General features: G+C 38.7%; 1 protein-coding gene across 1 annotated transcript in view; it reads left to right on the top strand.

Annotated features, from left to right (window-relative positions):
• CHRFAM7A (CHRNA7 (exons 5-10) and FAM7A (exons A-E) fusion) overlaps positions 1–17,235 on the top strand; it is a gene marked incomplete at its 3' end in the record, with an annotated part of 38,749 nt that extends 21,514 nt beyond the window's left edge. The window contains exons 3-10 of the mRNA XM_082768630.1: positions 229–273; positions 4,327–4,436; positions 10,438–10,517; positions 11,703–11,870; positions 12,244–12,438; positions 13,844–13,930; positions 14,855–14,964; positions 16,717–17,235. Of these exons, the coding sequence (XP_082624756.1) occupies positions 229–273; positions 4,327–4,436; positions 10,438–10,517; positions 11,703–11,870; positions 12,244–12,438; positions 13,844–13,930; positions 14,855–14,964; positions 16,717–17,235 (1,314 nt within the window). The remainder of the gene's footprint in view (positions 1–228; positions 274–4,326; positions 4,437–10,437; positions 10,518–11,702; positions 11,871–12,243; positions 12,439–13,843; positions 13,931–14,854; positions 14,965–16,716) is intronic.
• Between the last annotated feature and the right edge of the window lie 469 nt (positions 17,236–17,704).

The following is a 17,704-nucleotide window of genomic DNA, read 5'->3' on the forward strand; positions in this document are numbered from 1 at the left end:
CCAGTAACAGCGTGACTGACAGCAGTAATATGAGATACATTACAAACTACCTGTGAAAACTTCCCATGCAGTTAGGCAAAGGCAATGATTCCTTTTGTTTTAAAAGGTACCTTAGCACAACTAGTCCATAATAGCTGACTGTATTTACTAGCGTTAGCCACATGATACTAAGCTGTCTTTTTTTTTTTTTTTTTTTTTTTCCTCCCCTCCTTTCCTTCTTCCTTTCAGGATGAAAAGAATCAGGTATTAACAACAAACATCTGGCTACAAATGGTGAGTTCTGAGAAACAAAGCAATTTTTTTCCTCCTTTGGTCTTCACATTTCATCTTGTGATGGTACCAATTTTAGGAAGCTTTCAAGCTTTTGTTCTGCATCTCACCACACAGTATACAAAGCTAAAGTGAATGGTAAACCGCAAGGCTGAGATTTAGGACCTGATGTTGTTTCAGGTGTTTCTGAAAACTTGTATGAATTTGAGTCACCACAGCTAGATATGTCACAAACTTACTGGCCTTGATTTAGTCACTCTAAAAACTCTCAACCACCCTAAGATACCAATGTCCAGAGTTCCAGTAACTGTAGGTACAAGTTCCTTATCACCCATTTCAACAAATCCACTATGTAGAGGTAAATCATTTGGTTGTGAAAGAAACCTATACATGTATGAAATATATTTAATTTGTAAGAGCTGTTTTGATCAGAACTCTGGTCCACAGTTCTTCTGATACAGGAAGAAATCTATTCCACAGAGATTCATTATTTCCTGAAACCTACTGCCATTGTCCTAACCGCATGCCTCTGCCGTCCTATTTGCTTTGCTTTCAAGTCTGTCTCCTTAGGAAACTGCAAGAGAATTTTAATTAAGATGGACACGCTGTTTTCATGTTGTTCAAAATACTGCTTTTGTTAAACATCAATCATCATCAAAGATTAACTGTCAAGATGAGATTTTTTAAGGTTATTTCTCCAAATTCTGTTTCTCAGTTACATGACAAATATATATTGGAACACAGGTTCAGCTTCCTAATGCTCAGCTGCGAACACTGTATTTTTATCCTGGTTTCCCTGTTTGTTTGGCATACATATGGTGTTTGTTTTTCAAGCAGTAGCTTTATTTTACCTTTTGATGCAATGTTTAGCTGCTACAGTTGTCACAGAATTTTCAGACCTTTTTTTCAGACTTAACGTACCTCTGTTGCCACCACTAGACAGCACGGCAGAGAACTTTGCCCCCCATTAACTCACGGCTGACATTACTGGGTAGGAGTAAGTGTCACTCACTTTTTAATAAATGGAAGAGACAGTAGAACAGTCAAGAATGTTGCGAGAGTATTTTAAATTTCTTCTTTAACTCGTGAGAGAGCTGCCCCTAAGGCAAAGGAGCCTACACAGATTTATTCTGACTTGAATTTTTAATTAGTTTACCACTAAAATTTAGAATTAACAAGATGCCTCTTACCATGCTGACTACTGGGCTCCCAGTGCTGCCACAAAAAATATCTTCCATAAACCCATGCTTTACAAAGATGGGGTGATGTGGGCAGTTTTCTCCATACTACCGTAGCTGGGATGACAATTGGCATTTAATTCCCATCTGTATTGCAGAAACTGAACTGTTTGGGCTAAGTAACGCTTTACAGGAGAGTTTTACTTCTCAAGATGATCATGCTGCTTCAACAGAAACTTTACACCTTTCCGTTTCTTTAATCAGCTCATTTGATCTAAATAGATTCTTTTTTCTTTGATTAGAGCATTTCTATAGAAGGCCTCTCCTGCACTGTGGCAGGCTTTAGGAAACAAATGAGAGATTGTTTGGATGACCTTTGGAGAGAACAGCATGGCTGTTCCATTTATTCACAAAGAGTTGACATGGAAGAAGCATTTAGCTCATGCTGTTTTATAGGCTTGTTTTACAGCAGGGTTAAAACTGTCAAATATAATATGGTTTTGGCTTTGACAAAATGTTGCTATAATTTCTTACCAGGAAAATGTATGACAATTCACACCCAAGAAGCTATCACTTATTTTTCCTCTCTTTATCCTAGTGTCCTTGTCCTTTTGGAGATATTTTTCCCCAAGTAAATTTTTGATTCTTTTATATATTCACTGTATTTCTTTTGATTTATTCACCTTAGTACATACGGTATGTGGAACATGTTAGGACCACAATGACCAGATCACTTGAATACTACAAAAAATGCAGCCACTTTTCATAGCCTGTGTTTACATTTAAAAAAAAAAAAAAAAAAAGTGTTTCTGTATTCACTGTTTATTCAGTGTATACTAGACAGATTCAAAGCATGATTGAGGCAAACATACGACATTGTATGACGCAATGGTCTGCAATGAGAAGTTTTTCCTTGTATGTCTGCCCCCACTCCCTTCCTTGATAAATCATACATATAACCAAAGATGTATCTTAAATATATTTTATCTAGTCATCAATGAAATACTTAAGTACAAAAAATAACCTGGGAGAAGGGCGAATAAAACTAGCATTTATCCAGACTCTTTGGTTAGGAACTGTATCTCCATGGCAATACTGCTCAGTATCAGAATCTTAAACTCGACCGAAGTTACAGCAGGAGCCTTGCCTAGTCAAACACTAAGCCAATACTAATACAAATACTAAGCCAAGTACCCTTAGATGTTTGCTTTTCTGATCTGCATCAAACATACTTCAGCTACAGTGGAGGCTGTAGCTCCAAAATTAAAACAAAATGAAACAGCTCGTGTCCAGCTCAACGAGTAAACGCTCTGTAAATATGGCTAAGGAGAGCAACTACAATCTGCTTAGTGTTATTTCTAAACCAGTCTTCAAAAATTAAGTTTTCTATTAGACTTCTGACTGTCTTCACAGCATTCAGTGACACCCTGTGCTACATCACGTTGGCTCTAATAACTTGCAGAAGTTAGAATAAGAAATTCTTGGATACATTGGTATTATTTTAATGCTATTCAGATGCCAATCAGCCAGAGAGTCTGGGAGGCCAGTGAGCTCAGCAGCAACTGCCCCATGGCCCTACAGTCCCAGCCGCGTGCCTGCTAGTCAAAAAAGTGACTTACTCTGTCAGCTTTTGACAAAGACTCACATAATTCAAACAAGAACCCACAGGTTTAAACACAACACCTCAAAACCACACTCCAATTGGTTTACATTTCTACACTCGGTAAATAAATAAATAAATAAATAAAATATCATGAGGATCTTGGTATGTCTGAGTTCTACAAAAGATAAGTAGTAGAAAGTACAGTGACTTTTTGTCAATCAGGGAAGATCATATAATATAATTTACCATAAAAATGGAGCTAAAAATCTCAAAATAAAAAGATGACAAGCAGTTGATCAGGTTATATAAGTTGTGTATAGATAAACGTGAACAAGAGATGTAGTTTGTCATTAAAGAACTGTGAATGGAGTAGGAAGTGAAAAGAAAAAAACTATTAACAGACATATTCTGATTTAAGATTCCAGTAAAAACAAAACTAAACAAAAAAAAAAAAAAACAACTAGTATCCGTGGAGCAAAAGGAAAAAAATCAATACAAAACTCAGATCATTTGTCCAGGTGACAAAGAACTAAAAATTCCTAGTAAAAAGTTAATGAGAAAAATATGGAAGCACATGCCAAGAAGCACAGTTCTAAACCCTGTTGGTTTGACCACAGCAGAACTCCTGCCTATATTGGCAGTCACGGAATTGTTGTAAGGAGCCTGGAGAGTCACCAGGGTGGCAGCTTCCAGTGTAGGAAGCGCCAGCCAGGAAGAAAGCTTCTGGAGCAGGATGGTGCTGCTGAGCACCTGCTTCAAAGGCTGGCTAACTTCAGGCCACAGGAGCTGACAAGGCCTTCTGCTGCCAGTATAAACTGTTCTGCCATTTCAGTTGTTTTTCCTATCAGCAGAGACTGTTGGCTGATCTACCACATGCCAGTAATCAAGTTATTACAACCTAAGAATTTGCAACCACAGAAAACAAAGTTGTCTCTGATGGAAAAAAAAACGTCATTGAAGTTAAGTATGAATTGTAAAACAAAATCTGTTCTATCCCAAACTGGTACCTGAGCCAGCACGAACAATAAAATACAAGCATATCAGATCTTCTTTTATATGCTGTTATATGCATTGCAGTGTGAATTGAAAATGAGAATTTTTATGCTTTCCAGTGAGCTCTTGGTAGCCTAATTCACCCTTTTCAAGCATTTTACTGTCTGAAACTAAATAATATCTCTAACAAGAACACATGTATTATTTCAAGCTATGCAGTCTGGAGAACAAAATTAAAGCCATGGATGAGAAGAGCTAACATGTTTGGTTTGTATATTTTAGTACTGGACAGATCATTACTTACAGTGGAATGTGTCTGAATACCCTGGAGTGAAGAACGTCCGTTTTCCTGATGGACTGATTTGGAAGCCAGATATTCTTCTCTATAACAGGTGGACACACTTTTTTTTTTCCTGTGGGGAAGGAGAGAACATAAGACAAATGACATAACCATTTCATTAAAATGCCTAGGTTTTGCTAATTTGGAATACTGGAAAATAACTAGTTTACACAGTGGGAGGTCATATTTGCAAATACTTAGTAAATACTAACAGCTTCTATATAATCAATTCTAGCTGGATTTTGTGTGATGATTAGAAAACTAAACTTTCCTGGCTGTGTTTAATGACACAGGTTGTGATAATTTTCTCTGAAATTATTTGCTTGGTGTAAATATTTACTGGTGAATTCAATCAGCTGCAGAAACTTGGCTGACATGAGAGATCCTTTGGCTGAACCATTATATGCTGGTTCCCATTGTGCATTTAGTTTAAAAAGGTAGCATATTACTACTTCTTAGAAAGAACAAAAGAATCTGTGATATAGTGTGTTTTTTTGGTAGTGTATGTAAAAGAGAATAAATACAAGCAACTTTGAGTATTTAAGATACAGAGAAAACGGGGGTTAAACAAGAAAACAGAACAAATGCTAATTGTGTACTACCCTGCTCAGGAAAGGTATGTTCACTGGAGCTCTGAATCCTTCTGAAAGACTATGTGTAAGAAATTAGTGGCCCATTTTTTTGTAGTATTCACAATAAACTTTAGCTGTGGAATCATACTTCTTTAGCAAGGTGCAGTAGTAAATCTCAGCTGAAATTGGATGCAAGTCTGTTTAATGATTTGAAGTGTTATCTGTGAGCAAATTCACTACAAAGCCCAGATCTATTTAAAACAACGGCACATCAAAAATAAAAATAACATTGCTTATTAAGTAGAAACGTTACTAGATCTAATGGGAGTACAAAACCCAGGCATACAATTGCAAGATGCAGAGTGTTTTGGTTAAGTACTGTTGACACTACTTTTCCAATATATCACACGATTGTGACATCCCCTGCACTGTAGGCTTCTGTTATGAAAGCAATGCAGCTGCTGGATTTTATGTACAAAAAGTAAGTTTTTTTTCCATCTCTATTGAATTCAAGTAACCAAATTCTTCCCTTAGATGCATGCATGTAATATCTGTGCAGCTGTGGTTGGGGAATAAAAAAACAATTCTATCATACCAATGTTTTTCTTTGCGCTGGGGAGGGAGCAGAAAGTATATGAACACCTTGAGATCAGTGCACACACATACCTTTATGTAAACAAATTCATGTTTTCAGCCAGGTTTTCTATTCAATGGCATTACACAGAATCACACTACCACTGATGAGTTACTTCATAGTAACTCATGACAAAATGAAATATGAAAGAGAATATCCATATTGATAAGCTGTCATCTGCTTTATGCCTTTTCCTCATTATTTCTTTGTCCATTTCACTGTTGAACAGTAATTAGACAAAAAAAAGTTCTTGGCAGAGTTCTGGAGCTATATTTACCAAAAGAAAAAGAGTAAGAATAACAGCTTCAATTACTGAAAACCCTACATCTTCAGAAACTTGGTATCTTTAATTACCTTTAAGTAGAAACTTCCCTCAGGCTTACCATCTACTGAGTACAATGAAAAACTAGCAAACATATTGTGTCCAATGTTTCTTATAAAGTAAATCATTAAAGAATCTGTAGACAAAAATTTTCCTTATGCCCCCCCTGCAATTAGGGAATTGTTTACTTGCAATCTAACTATTCATTCTGTGCTGCTAAGGAACAAGATCTGTGCCTGTACCTTCTAGAACAATCTGAATTTTGAAGAACAAATGGCCTTCCATTTGGGTAGCAGGAACAGCCATAGCCCAGCTTCGGTGTTGGAAAAAATGAGCATGAGACAGTGATAGTTACCATCGCTCCTTTCCTCACCAAAAGCATACAAATTTTGTTGGCTGGTTGTTGGTTTGTTCTAGTTTTTCTTCACTTATTCCATGTTAAGCAATTATAAGAAGAAACCCCAAGGAAGTACTAAGTTCTTTATCTCCAACAGTCCTGAGTTAAACAGAAGACCTGGCTGTGCACACATTGCATTTAAAAAAAAATGGCTTGACAACACGGCAATTTCCATCTGTCTGTTGTGCTCAGCAAAGACTGTTTTTGCCTCTAACAGAGGCTCTTGTAGGAGTACATTGATCACATATAACAGTGCAGTAGTGCAGTTCCCCTCTCTGATTGCTCAAGCTACCCTTTATAGAGAGCATTTCTTTGGGAGTGAGGGTCTTCTGCTGTCTCTGGCATGGATACAACCACATACATCAAGACAGTCCCACATAAAATGAACAGGGACCCTCTTCCAGCCTTTGGAATGGTCTCAAACGTGCTGTGGTGTAAGCTGACACAGTCACAGCTCTGCAGATGTTCAGGAGCCTGCTCTGTGGCCTTCCCTGACTTGCACAGGGCCTTGCCTGAGCAGCCTGTGGGGCTGTGACCCAGCTCTTTCATCAGCCATCGCTCTTCAGAATTTGTGGCTCCATAACATGGGCTACCTGACAGTCTCCTTTCCCATCAGAAGTGCCCTGTTAAAGCACTGGAAGATGTCTGTTCTTCTGCAGTTATTGCGGGCCCGCGTGCAGTTCCCCAGCTAGCAGAAAGACCTTACATCTGCTTTGTACATCTTGCTCTGGTTCTTTTGTGGCAGACAGGGTACTTGGTGTTTGATCTGCCTGTGCAGGTGACACAAACCTTTTGTTTTCCTGATGGCTTTTTTCCTCAGTGTCTCCCCCATATGTCTACTCAGAAGCCAGCCTTGCAGTCTGCATCCACCTGACGCCCCTCTCCACTGCCCTTTGTGGCAGCAACACCCATTCAGTAGCTGTACCAATGTCAGCTGCAGCTATGCTGCCCTTTTGCCACCTGCTGATCACCTTTATGATTCTCACAGGTGTTGCTGAATTGTAATGCTGTGGTGACAGCACACAGTGACAGCATTTGTCAGCCAGCTGAGTACTTCTCTCCAGGACCTCCACACCGCTTACAGCACGCTTCCGTGCTTTTCTCAGAGCTACAATTAACACTAAGTGAATTGAGGGGGTCTTTGCTAGACCTCCCCACACTTAGTGTAACTGCCTGCCAGGATTACTTCTTGTTTCTGGTTTAAGCACTGCAATTAGTGCTTCAGTTGTGCAGACACCAGCCTAAGAATGCTCTGTACATAGAAATATACACATGCAACCTGAACAGGTATTTTTGCAACACTGATCTTGCTTAACGTATTTTTCATTACAAATTTGTTCTCTTGACCATCTTTTCCTATCTACCTTGATTTCATAAATGACAGAATTCTTGGGAAAGACCAATAAATCATTCCCATGCAAACCATTTCCATACTCCTGCTGAATAACACTGTAGGTACACCACAAAATTGGTACTCTACAACAATGGTTTAGAGATTTCCAAAAGAATGAATCATGACAATATTCTTCCTCACATGTACCACATATCTGAGAGACTTTCAGTGCATCTGGAGATTTATGCTTCAACATTTAAGGATGTGTATCCAAAATTAAAGGATGATTTTAGCAATTTTCAACTGTTCTTCATAATACCTGTACATCCATGCTAACTGTACCTGAAGCACATTACAGAACGAGAAGGATAACACAGTACCTGGAAAAGTGGTAGCTGTATTAAATTTTACTACCAGTCTGTTGTAAAGAGACCAGGCCCAGTCCATCTGTAGTTTTTCTGAGAGAGGAAAATGTTGGCCTACGTACAAATTCCAGGACTGACTGCATTAGTGTCGTGTCTACCTCTGTTCTACTTTGTTAGTTTTACTAGATTCATTAGAAGTGCTTATTTTTGCTGATATTGCTTTCAAATGGCCACATAGTGTTCATTAGTTCACGGAATAATACACATTCTGGTAGTTAGGTCTCAGTTCCATTTTCCAGTTTCATAAACCTGAGATTCTCCAGATAGGTTCCAGTGGGATTATATCTGCTAAGTACAGCTTTGTCATCTCAATGCATTGCAGCCAGTATTTGCTTTCAAGTGGCTATATCTTCAAGAAGAAACATAGCAGAGATGATTTTCTATCATTATATTTGAGTCCAAAATCTCATCAAACAAAGGCTTTCCTGCTTTGTGTAATCCCAATTGAAGCACTGCATTTCAAAAAACAATTAGAAGCACAGTGTAGAAAACCACATATACTTCTCTTCCAGAAAAAATATCTTCAAATTTGAGTCTAAGTATCTCTTGATATCCTTTTAAGAATATGCCATATTAAAATCAAAACCCCATGACAATGAAACAGATTCCTCGGTGACTTGTGTCAATCAAGTGATTGACACGTGATGCCTTTTGAAAATTTTAGTTTTGCAGATGACCAGAAAGAACAGCAGGGTCTTACAAGTGGCCTTCTGGTTCTTCACTGACCTCTGCTTGAGGGAGAGAAAACAGAAGCTAGCCAAGAAAGCTAAGAATTTCATTTCAAGTTATTGATTTCCACTTTACAAGCAATTTGTTCAGCATGGATATTTTCACATCCTAAACTTCACTACATGGCTTGAGTTTCCTAATGCAGCCCTAATGAGGCTACACTCAAGTCACTGCAATTACGTGCCTATGTCCAATATCGAAACCGGCTGCAGAACTTTAAGTCTGCTTTTCTAAGGAAATGAGACCTATGCAACTGGAGGGTGTGCGTGCCCACCTGTGAATGTATGTGTTTGTGCATGCGTCTTGCTGCATACAGCATACTTGTGCATACATACTTCTCCCAATACCCTTCGAATCCACTTCTGCAAAATTTGGCAGTTCGGTTAGGAGACATCTCAGCAGTACGAGTTCCTCACAAACGCCAGGAAAAAAGGCAGCAAAGATGAGGCAGAGCTGTGAAGCTGAAGGACAGCAGCCTGCATTACTTCAACTGCCTTAGAGTTGAATTCCCTTTTTCCCTCCAAGTCCTAGAATCCACTCACACTACAATGCAATATTTAGACTCCTCAGCTTATCTTCAGAGTTCAAACTAAATAGTTGGAAGAACACTAGTGAATGACTTTCAGCACTGTGAGCCTTCAGCTCACCAGTGGAAACAGTGCCTCTCCAGGTGGGAGAGTAATTTTTTGGATTTAATTTTTTCTTGTCTGCACATTTCACAGATCAGTCGGATACTTTTAAAACGTAACGTCTTTGAAATACATATGGGGAAAATAAAATGCAAAGTAATGAAGACTAAAATAAAAACTGCTTTATTTTAGCTTCTGAGATACACAATTTTCTATCACAGTATGCCAAATTTCATATTTCAACAGGAGCTATGCTGCTGGAAAAACGTACCCCTTATAATTTCTTATATGCCAAAATTATGAATGTTTCACTTTCTCCCCATCTCAGATCCTTACCGTATTTTCCTGACAATGTTTTACAAGGTGATTAGAAAGTGATGAGATACTAAACCACTAATAGGTAGAGACACACCTGAGACTTGTGATTTTCAAATCACCCTAGGGATAACATGGTTTTTTTTGATCAACGCAAACACCAGCTGCAGCAAGACAGCAGACCCTATGGCTCCTGTGGCCGTTCCTGTGCCTGGAGCTGCTGGCACGGTGTTTAACTCGTGTTCCAGCCCATCCCCGCGAGGCGACCATTTGGAAACTACAAACAGTCCAACAGAGTAGAGGAGTGTATGTCTCATTTTGCTTATCCCTTGCACAAATGAAAGCTGCTGTTTATGTGGACAGCAAGAGAACAGATTTCCCTGTACAATTGCTTGAGAAGTTCTTAAAAAGTGCTTACTATCCAAATGGAAATCAATAAACAGCCGAGGCAATGTGGTGAATCTTGCAAGGTGGGTGAGCAGAGAGAATGACATGGTTCGCCTCCACTTACAGTGTAATCAGGAACAAATCCGATACCATCAGGGCCGCTTACCCTGAGGCCACAAGAAGCTGGTGCCAGCAGAAAAGCTGACGGGTTTTATTTTGGGGATAAATAATCCTTTTATGAAGAACAGATTCTTCTCAGGTAGTTTGAGCCACAGAGCATATAACCCATTTTCTTTTTTCCCTATTCTAGTGCTGATGAAAGATTTGATGCTACATTTCACACTAATGTTTTAGTCAATTCTTCAGGACATTGCCAATATCTGCCACCAGGTAGGCTGTTTTCATGTCATAAATACTTGTAACTCAGATTACCTATATATGGTGTGGTTTCAAATTTGACATAAATTCCTTGGTATTTTATTTACGTAGCTAGCCGTCATCTGCTAGATATAAGCCTAGATGCATCATGAATTACATGGTTAACACTTTTGTATGAAAACCACCACAGATTTTTTATTGCACTTATTTAAATTTTTCTGTCATAATGCACTATTACAGTAGCGTGGAAGAATAAAAGAAGATAAAAAATAGAAGCCCTTAGTATAAAAGGTTATTGTTTATCAAAGGTAATGTCTCTAAATATAAATGTATTTCATTACTTTAGCTGTTTCTTCTATTAGTATGTTACTTTACAATGAGATGTTTAGGAACATCTTGGGACATCTCTTCCATTGAAACAATTCATTGGATGCTTCATCAAAAAATTTTTGAATCCTGAAAGGAACACAGTCTGTGTTTGGTATTTATTTGATATCAGAAGTATATCATTGAATCTCAGGTGTGGATCAGTGGAGTAGTTTCTGTTCCATAATTGAATTACCACAGTTCCCAGAATTAACACTTCCAAGAACCTTAATTTTAGAAAGTACAGTAATACTGCCAAGTGCTTTCCAAATTAGTTTTTCTACCTAAGATCCCCAGAGGACTTCAGGGGTTTGCCTGTTCTCATGTAAGGTGTTCCATTTAGTGCGGGGTTTTCAGTTCCATTCTCAAAGCTGATAAATGACAGAGCCTGACTCAACAAATGAAAAATAAGCTAGCCTACCTGAATAAAACAAGATCACGTAAATCTAATAAGATAGCAAATAATCTTTCAAGATCTCTTATTTTATTCAGTCACAGAAATAGGAGAAGCACACTGCATATTCTGCTTCATATCTTTCTGATACACAGTATCTAGAAATCTGTGCTTTTCTCTAAACCTTTATCTACTGTGTGCCTAAATGGAAATGGGTAAAACACAGTTTATAACATCAATACCTAATTGATGCAGTTCTTTCCCATTTCTGTAACTTACTTTTGCTTTTTACATCTCAAGACACAACTGAGATTAACTGTGCTTTACAACTAAATGCCAAAGGGTGCAATGTGGAACAAGGTCCAGATACAAAATGGACGTGGAATTATGTGGAACAAGCATTCCAATTTGGTGTTCTTGTTTAAAATCCAACCTAGGCATATTTAAGAGCTCATGCTACATAGATGTGCGCTGGTTTCCGTTTGACGTTCAGAAGTGTAACCTGAAGTTTGGGTCCTGGACATATGGAGGCTGGTCCTTAGACTTGCAAATGCAAGAAGCGGATATATCTGGCTATATTTCAAATGGAGAGTGGGATTTAGTAGGTAAGCTCTTGATTTCTTATTTACATTCTGAACCTGCAGCCTTGACAGCACTTCACTGCTGAAATAATGATTGGGAAAATAAGAGAGAAACTAAATTAATAAATGACCTAGCTAGTGGTGCTTGAAACTCTGAGAGCAGACATAAGATGAAAATCAACGTAAAAAAGTCAGCTTGAATTCAGTAAATATCTTTTATCTGATTTTCCATTATTACCTAACAAAAGTAACTTAATTGGGAATTAAGCTTGAAGAAGCAGTTTTACCGATAGTAAAACTTAGAAAGCTATACCTATCTTTTTATAAAATAATCACTACATAATATAGATTTCATTGACATTAATTTTGGGTTTTCTTCCTTTTCCCTCTTACACAGGAGTCCCTGGGAAGAGAACTGAGAGTTTTTATGAATGTTGTAAGGAACCTTACCCAGATGTGACATTCACAGTAACTATGAGACGCAGGACTCTCTATTATGGACTCAATCTTCTTATTCCCTGTGTACTGATATCAGCGCTTGCCTTATTAGTTTTTCTACTTCCAGCAGACTCTGGAGAAAAGATCTCGCTAGGTAAATCTTCAACAGGATACTGTTATTGTAAATATTACCAAACCATAAAAAAAAGTTGTATTCTAAAATTTCTTTTTAAACAGTCTTTGGAGACAAGGAGGAATAGTTTATGTGCCCGGGCTCATAAACTGTTTTTACGGTGTGATGCTGAAGCACAGGTATCACTGTTAACCTTTGCTGTAAACTTTAGGGGACAATGAAGCTGTGAAAGGGAGAAATTCTGGCCAGCTAAGTGGAAGCATGACAATTCCTAACCAGCCTCCTTCGGAAGCAGGGTTTCATTTTGTGATGTTTAATTGCTGAAAAAAAAAATCCACATTCACCAGGTAAAGCTTAAGCTCACAAATCTGCATTTGAGCACTTACATATGGAATTCTTGTTAATGTTTCCTTTTAATTATGACTCATATTAAGAGCCTAGGATTGCTTTTTGCCTTCTCAGAAGGATTGATTCAATTTAACTGCTACTATTACTGTTTTTATAGCAATTTTAAACTAAATTATTGGCTTTTGAAACAAGTCTGATGAGTTTAAGTACTTGATCCTTAAGATGGTAGTTAAATATATAATGAAACTTTTTGCCCCATACAAATCTGCAAATACACAGGCTTCTACTAATTGAATGCAACTGTTAAATGTAGGAACATAATGAACATTTCTCCAGAAAGAAGTTCTCCAAGAACTCCCTCCCCATTTTTTAAGATGAGTTCTTTGTTCCTAAATCCTTTTCTACCTAACAGTGACCCCTTATTTTTTTTCACACTAGTCCTGAGAACAGAGCTGGACCTTGTTTCATAGAGGTGGGAACTGATCACTGAGTTACAGAAGTCAAACTCCAAACATCAGCAGTCATGGCTGCTTAAACATAGCCACATGCAGAACTCAACCACTTTTATCAAGAAATACAGCAATTGCTGTCTAATACAGCTAACTTGTGTTTCAGGAATCTTATGCATTACACTGCCTGTAGCTTCCATACCAATTAATCAAGTCTCATATGCTCAAATACTAAAAATCACACCATGTTTCTAAAGCAAACAAGCAGCAAGAAGTACTATGTTTTACCTCAGCTAATTAGCAAGTGTGATACGAGCTGAATAGTTAACACGGATCTAAAAATACGTACATCTGTGCAAGTTCAGAAAACCCAGACCTACTCAACCCCTGTAATCTCTCTCCTATTCACAGCAGTCTCATGGACCAGCATTGGCACTAGTTTGACAGCACTGTCACCCTGAACCTGAGGTAGCCCCAGAAAGGACCAGAGTCCACCCAGACCTATCTCTCTGCCAGGGTTGGGGGGAACCACAGCAATACATTTGCCTCCTTCAGATTCATTCTCTGCCGCTTATTGCCTTGCTATTACAACTACTGATCTAGTTTCATACTTTATGCTTATCTTTCAGGTATAACAGTTTTATTGTCTCTCACTGTCTTCATGTTACTTGTGGCTGAAATTATGCCAGCAACATCTGATTCTGTGCCCTTAATCGGTAAGCTAACTACAGCTTTTATTCACTTTTATTTTTTGCTAAATGAGAAGCAGTGACCTTGCATGACAGCCAGCAGTAAAGCAAATTACATGTACAATTAAATTAGAAAACAATGTTCTGACTCGACTGTGTGAGCATACAGCAGTGACTTCCTGAGGAACGGAAGGTGCCCGACCCCTCTGCGTGGGGAGCAGCACAGGCAGCAGGCAGCAGATACAGGGAGGGAAGGAGCAATGCCAGCAGCAAAGGCAGCTCCCCCAGGAGAGCTTGACAGGAAGCCTCAGGGAGCGGGAGAGGAGATGGGCTGAGACACCACAGGGCTGCATCAGGGGATTACAAGCCCTCCACAAGGGCTACTGAGTTGCCTTTGTTTCCTCAGTGCAAGTCAGCAAGTGTTGCCAATTGATGAGAGTCTCCCACAGGTGTGATCGCCTGTACAACCTCTGTGCTGGCTGGTCTGAACAAAATACAGAGAGAAGCCACGTGTTGTTTTGGGAAAGCATAGAGGAGTCAGTTTCCCACAGAAAGATTTGCAGTTCAGACACAATTAGGACTACAGAGCTAAACGTGATGAAATCTTCCTATTGTAATTGCTCAAATGGAAGGAAAAGCTTTTCAAAAGAAATACCAGCCAATCCCTAAGATACTGGTGAAAGAAAATGAGAGGGCAAATTTTTTCAAGGTTGCTTAGAAAAGGTAGGTGCTCAGTTCCACTAAGACTTTTATTATTCAAATAATGGCTCTGAAAACAACGGCTGCACTGTCTGCTTTTGGGAAATCTTTCACAACTACCTAAAGCAGCATATGTAACACTACACTGGGAAAAGTAACTTCATATTACATTTACATGTACATAAACGCTCCTTATAACAGATATAAAACTGCATCAGTCAAAATATATCACTATAATTGTTTATTTTGCAGCTCAGTATTTTGCCAGCACTATGATTATTGTTGGCCTCTCTGTTGTTGTCACTGTTATTGTTCTACAATACCATCATCATGATCCAGATGGGGGGAAAATGCCTAAATGGGTAAGGTTTGATTTTAATACACTATCCGTTGCATAACTGCCCAGATCAGAGATGTGACAGAGTAGCTTGTGACTCATGTTTACTTCTTACTGATTAAAAAAATAAATTTCGTTATCTACATCTGTATAAATCCTTGCTAAACAGTTAGTTCTGAAAGGTAGTTTCACCAAAAATGGCACATCCAGGTACCTTTTTTTCTGAGAGAGTGAGAGTATATGAATTTTCTTCATCTTGGCTCTCTATTCAAAGCCTCCTTCACAACAGCTAGAAGTACCTCAGTGTTTTGCTGAAACCTAAATATATGTAAGTGAGGTGATTTTCAAATAAGCTGTAGCCATCAGAAGTGAAGCAAGTAGAAGAAAAGAGCAGGGTACTGATGGAGATTATAAATGCATGAAATACACTAGCCTCAAGGTGAAACTGTGCAGCTGCTACATATTTAGGTGTTGTGCATGCAGAAACAGAAATAGCCTAAAGAGCACCCGCTAAAGATGCCTGTTAAAATGAAAGTAACTTGGAAAATTCTGATCTTCACATCTCTGGTCAAGAGCATCTGTAAAGTGCAAAGAAAAAATGATGTATTTTTCTAAGAGCAGAGGACTTTATAACATACTTCTGTAAGTCTCTTTTTTACAGAGAATATCAGTCTTGATATTGGAGTTACTAAATATTGATGAGTACCAGTATTATTCTGAATAGAATAATACTGGTACTCATCAGTAGAAGAATACTCAGAGTACTCAGAGTAGAAGAATAAAGTATTATTCTTCTAGGCGAAGCATGACAGCAGGGAAAGAGTAGCAAGGCAAGATCTATCTTTGATTGGGATGTCTGCTTGGATATAACATCTACTCTAAGTGGTAATCTGCACTCAGTAAATGGAGCAAATCTAATATTAATTACAGTGCAAGATTTTTATATTATTTGAGACAATATTTCATTAGTGCTCTGGAAAAGAAACACTGGAATGAGCTCTTAAAATCTGATTGAAATAAATTATAGAAGCTTGCATCTGAACTGGAACAGTCTTCGACTTGCCTGTACTTTCTGTATGGCTGGAATAAGGCAATATGGAAAACAATTAAATGATACACAGAGATTAAACTTGCAGATTTTTATTTTTTTTAAAGTAAAAGTAATTTATCCACTTTTTCCTCCATGTTGCATCCAGATTTGTGTTCTAAAATCTGGAATCAACTGTCATGAAAGTAATGCGATAACAGAGCCAAAACACTGTAAAGCTTAGCGGTCTATTCCAGTCCAGCACAGCATCTGTTTTAGCAGCCCCATCCAAGCAGTAATCCCATACGGATTTAATATCAAAGCACAAATATGAGTGAAAGAGATTTAATTTATTGACTACAATCTAAAGTAGAGCTACTAAGACTATTCAAAAATAATGTCTTTGGTAAGCATTTTTTTTCTCTTCCCGGTTTCTGGTAAGGGTAGAAAAGGCTGCCATATTTTTACTCAAGTGTAAGGAAAATTAAACACTATGGAGGCTCCCAGTGGGGGGCACTCCCAACAGTGACAGTCAGCCTGAGGCAATCGACAGCACTGCTGGAGTAAGTAAGCAGCCTCAGTGACAAGCAAATTAATCAGTTGGAAAACTATTGCACCATTTTCTGAAACTTCCGTGCAGGCTAAGCAGAGACCATGGACCTGACACTAACCCAGGCTGTAAAAATACAAATAGCTGCGTAAGGCAGTGGCTGTGTAAAGAGATGCTTATTCTCAGTAATTTACTTCTAGACAAGAATCATCCTTCTGAACTGGTGTGCTTGGTTTCTGAGGATGAAGAGACCAGGGGAAGATAAAGTGCGTCCTGCCTGTCAACACAAACAGCGTCGATGTAGCCTATCGAGTGTGGAGATGAACACTGTGAGTGGACAACAGTCCAGTAATGGGAATATGCTGTACATTGGGTTTAGGGGGCTGGATGCCGTGCACTGCACACCTACCACTGATTCAGGGGTGATCTGTGGGAGGATGACCTGTTCGCCAACAGAAGAAGAAAACCTTCTGCACAGCGGCCACCCCTCTGAAGGCGACCCGGATTTGGCTAAGATCTTGGAAGAGGTCAGGTACATTGCAAACAGATTCAGAGACCAGGATGAAGAGGAAGCCGTTTGCAATGAATGGAAGTTTGCAGCCTCTGTAGTGGATCGGCTCTGCTTGATGGCTTTTTCAGTCTTCACAATCATTTGTACAATTGGTATTTTGATGTCAGCACCAAACTTCGTAGAGGCTGTCTCTAAAGATTTTGCTTAACTATTAACTATGATTTAATTCTCTGAAGTATGATATGTAGCACACAAGAGTGTATTTTTTGTTTGATTGCTTGTTTTTAACAAGTATGCTGCTTCTCATTGTCCTTTTTCTTTTGCCCCCTCTGGCATCCCTCTCTGGTCCAGAGTTCCTGTCTGAAGAGTGGCACCATTTCAGAAGGGCTCCATGCCAGCTCCTCTGAGCACACTTGAGCACTCTCAAGTGGGTGCAAGTCCCTTCAGAATGACAGGGTATTGCACCAGCATCTTTTAGGCATTTTGAACCGGCTATTATAGAGTTATGGGTAGGCAATGGCAGAAATGTAATTTCTTCCAGACTTTTTTTATTTATTTTTAAATTAAGATAGAAGTTAGTCCATCTTAGCTACTTGAATAACTGACGGGAAGCACTTAAGTTCAGGAAAGGATCAAATCCAGATGAATGGAAGCTCAAACAGCAGAGAAAAAAGGGG

This window comes from Aythya marila (genome assembly GCF_965140915.1).
Source record: "Aythya marila genome assembly, chromosome: 11".
Taxonomy (NCBI): Eukaryota; Metazoa; Chordata; class Aves; order Anseriformes; family Anatidae; genus Aythya; species Aythya marila.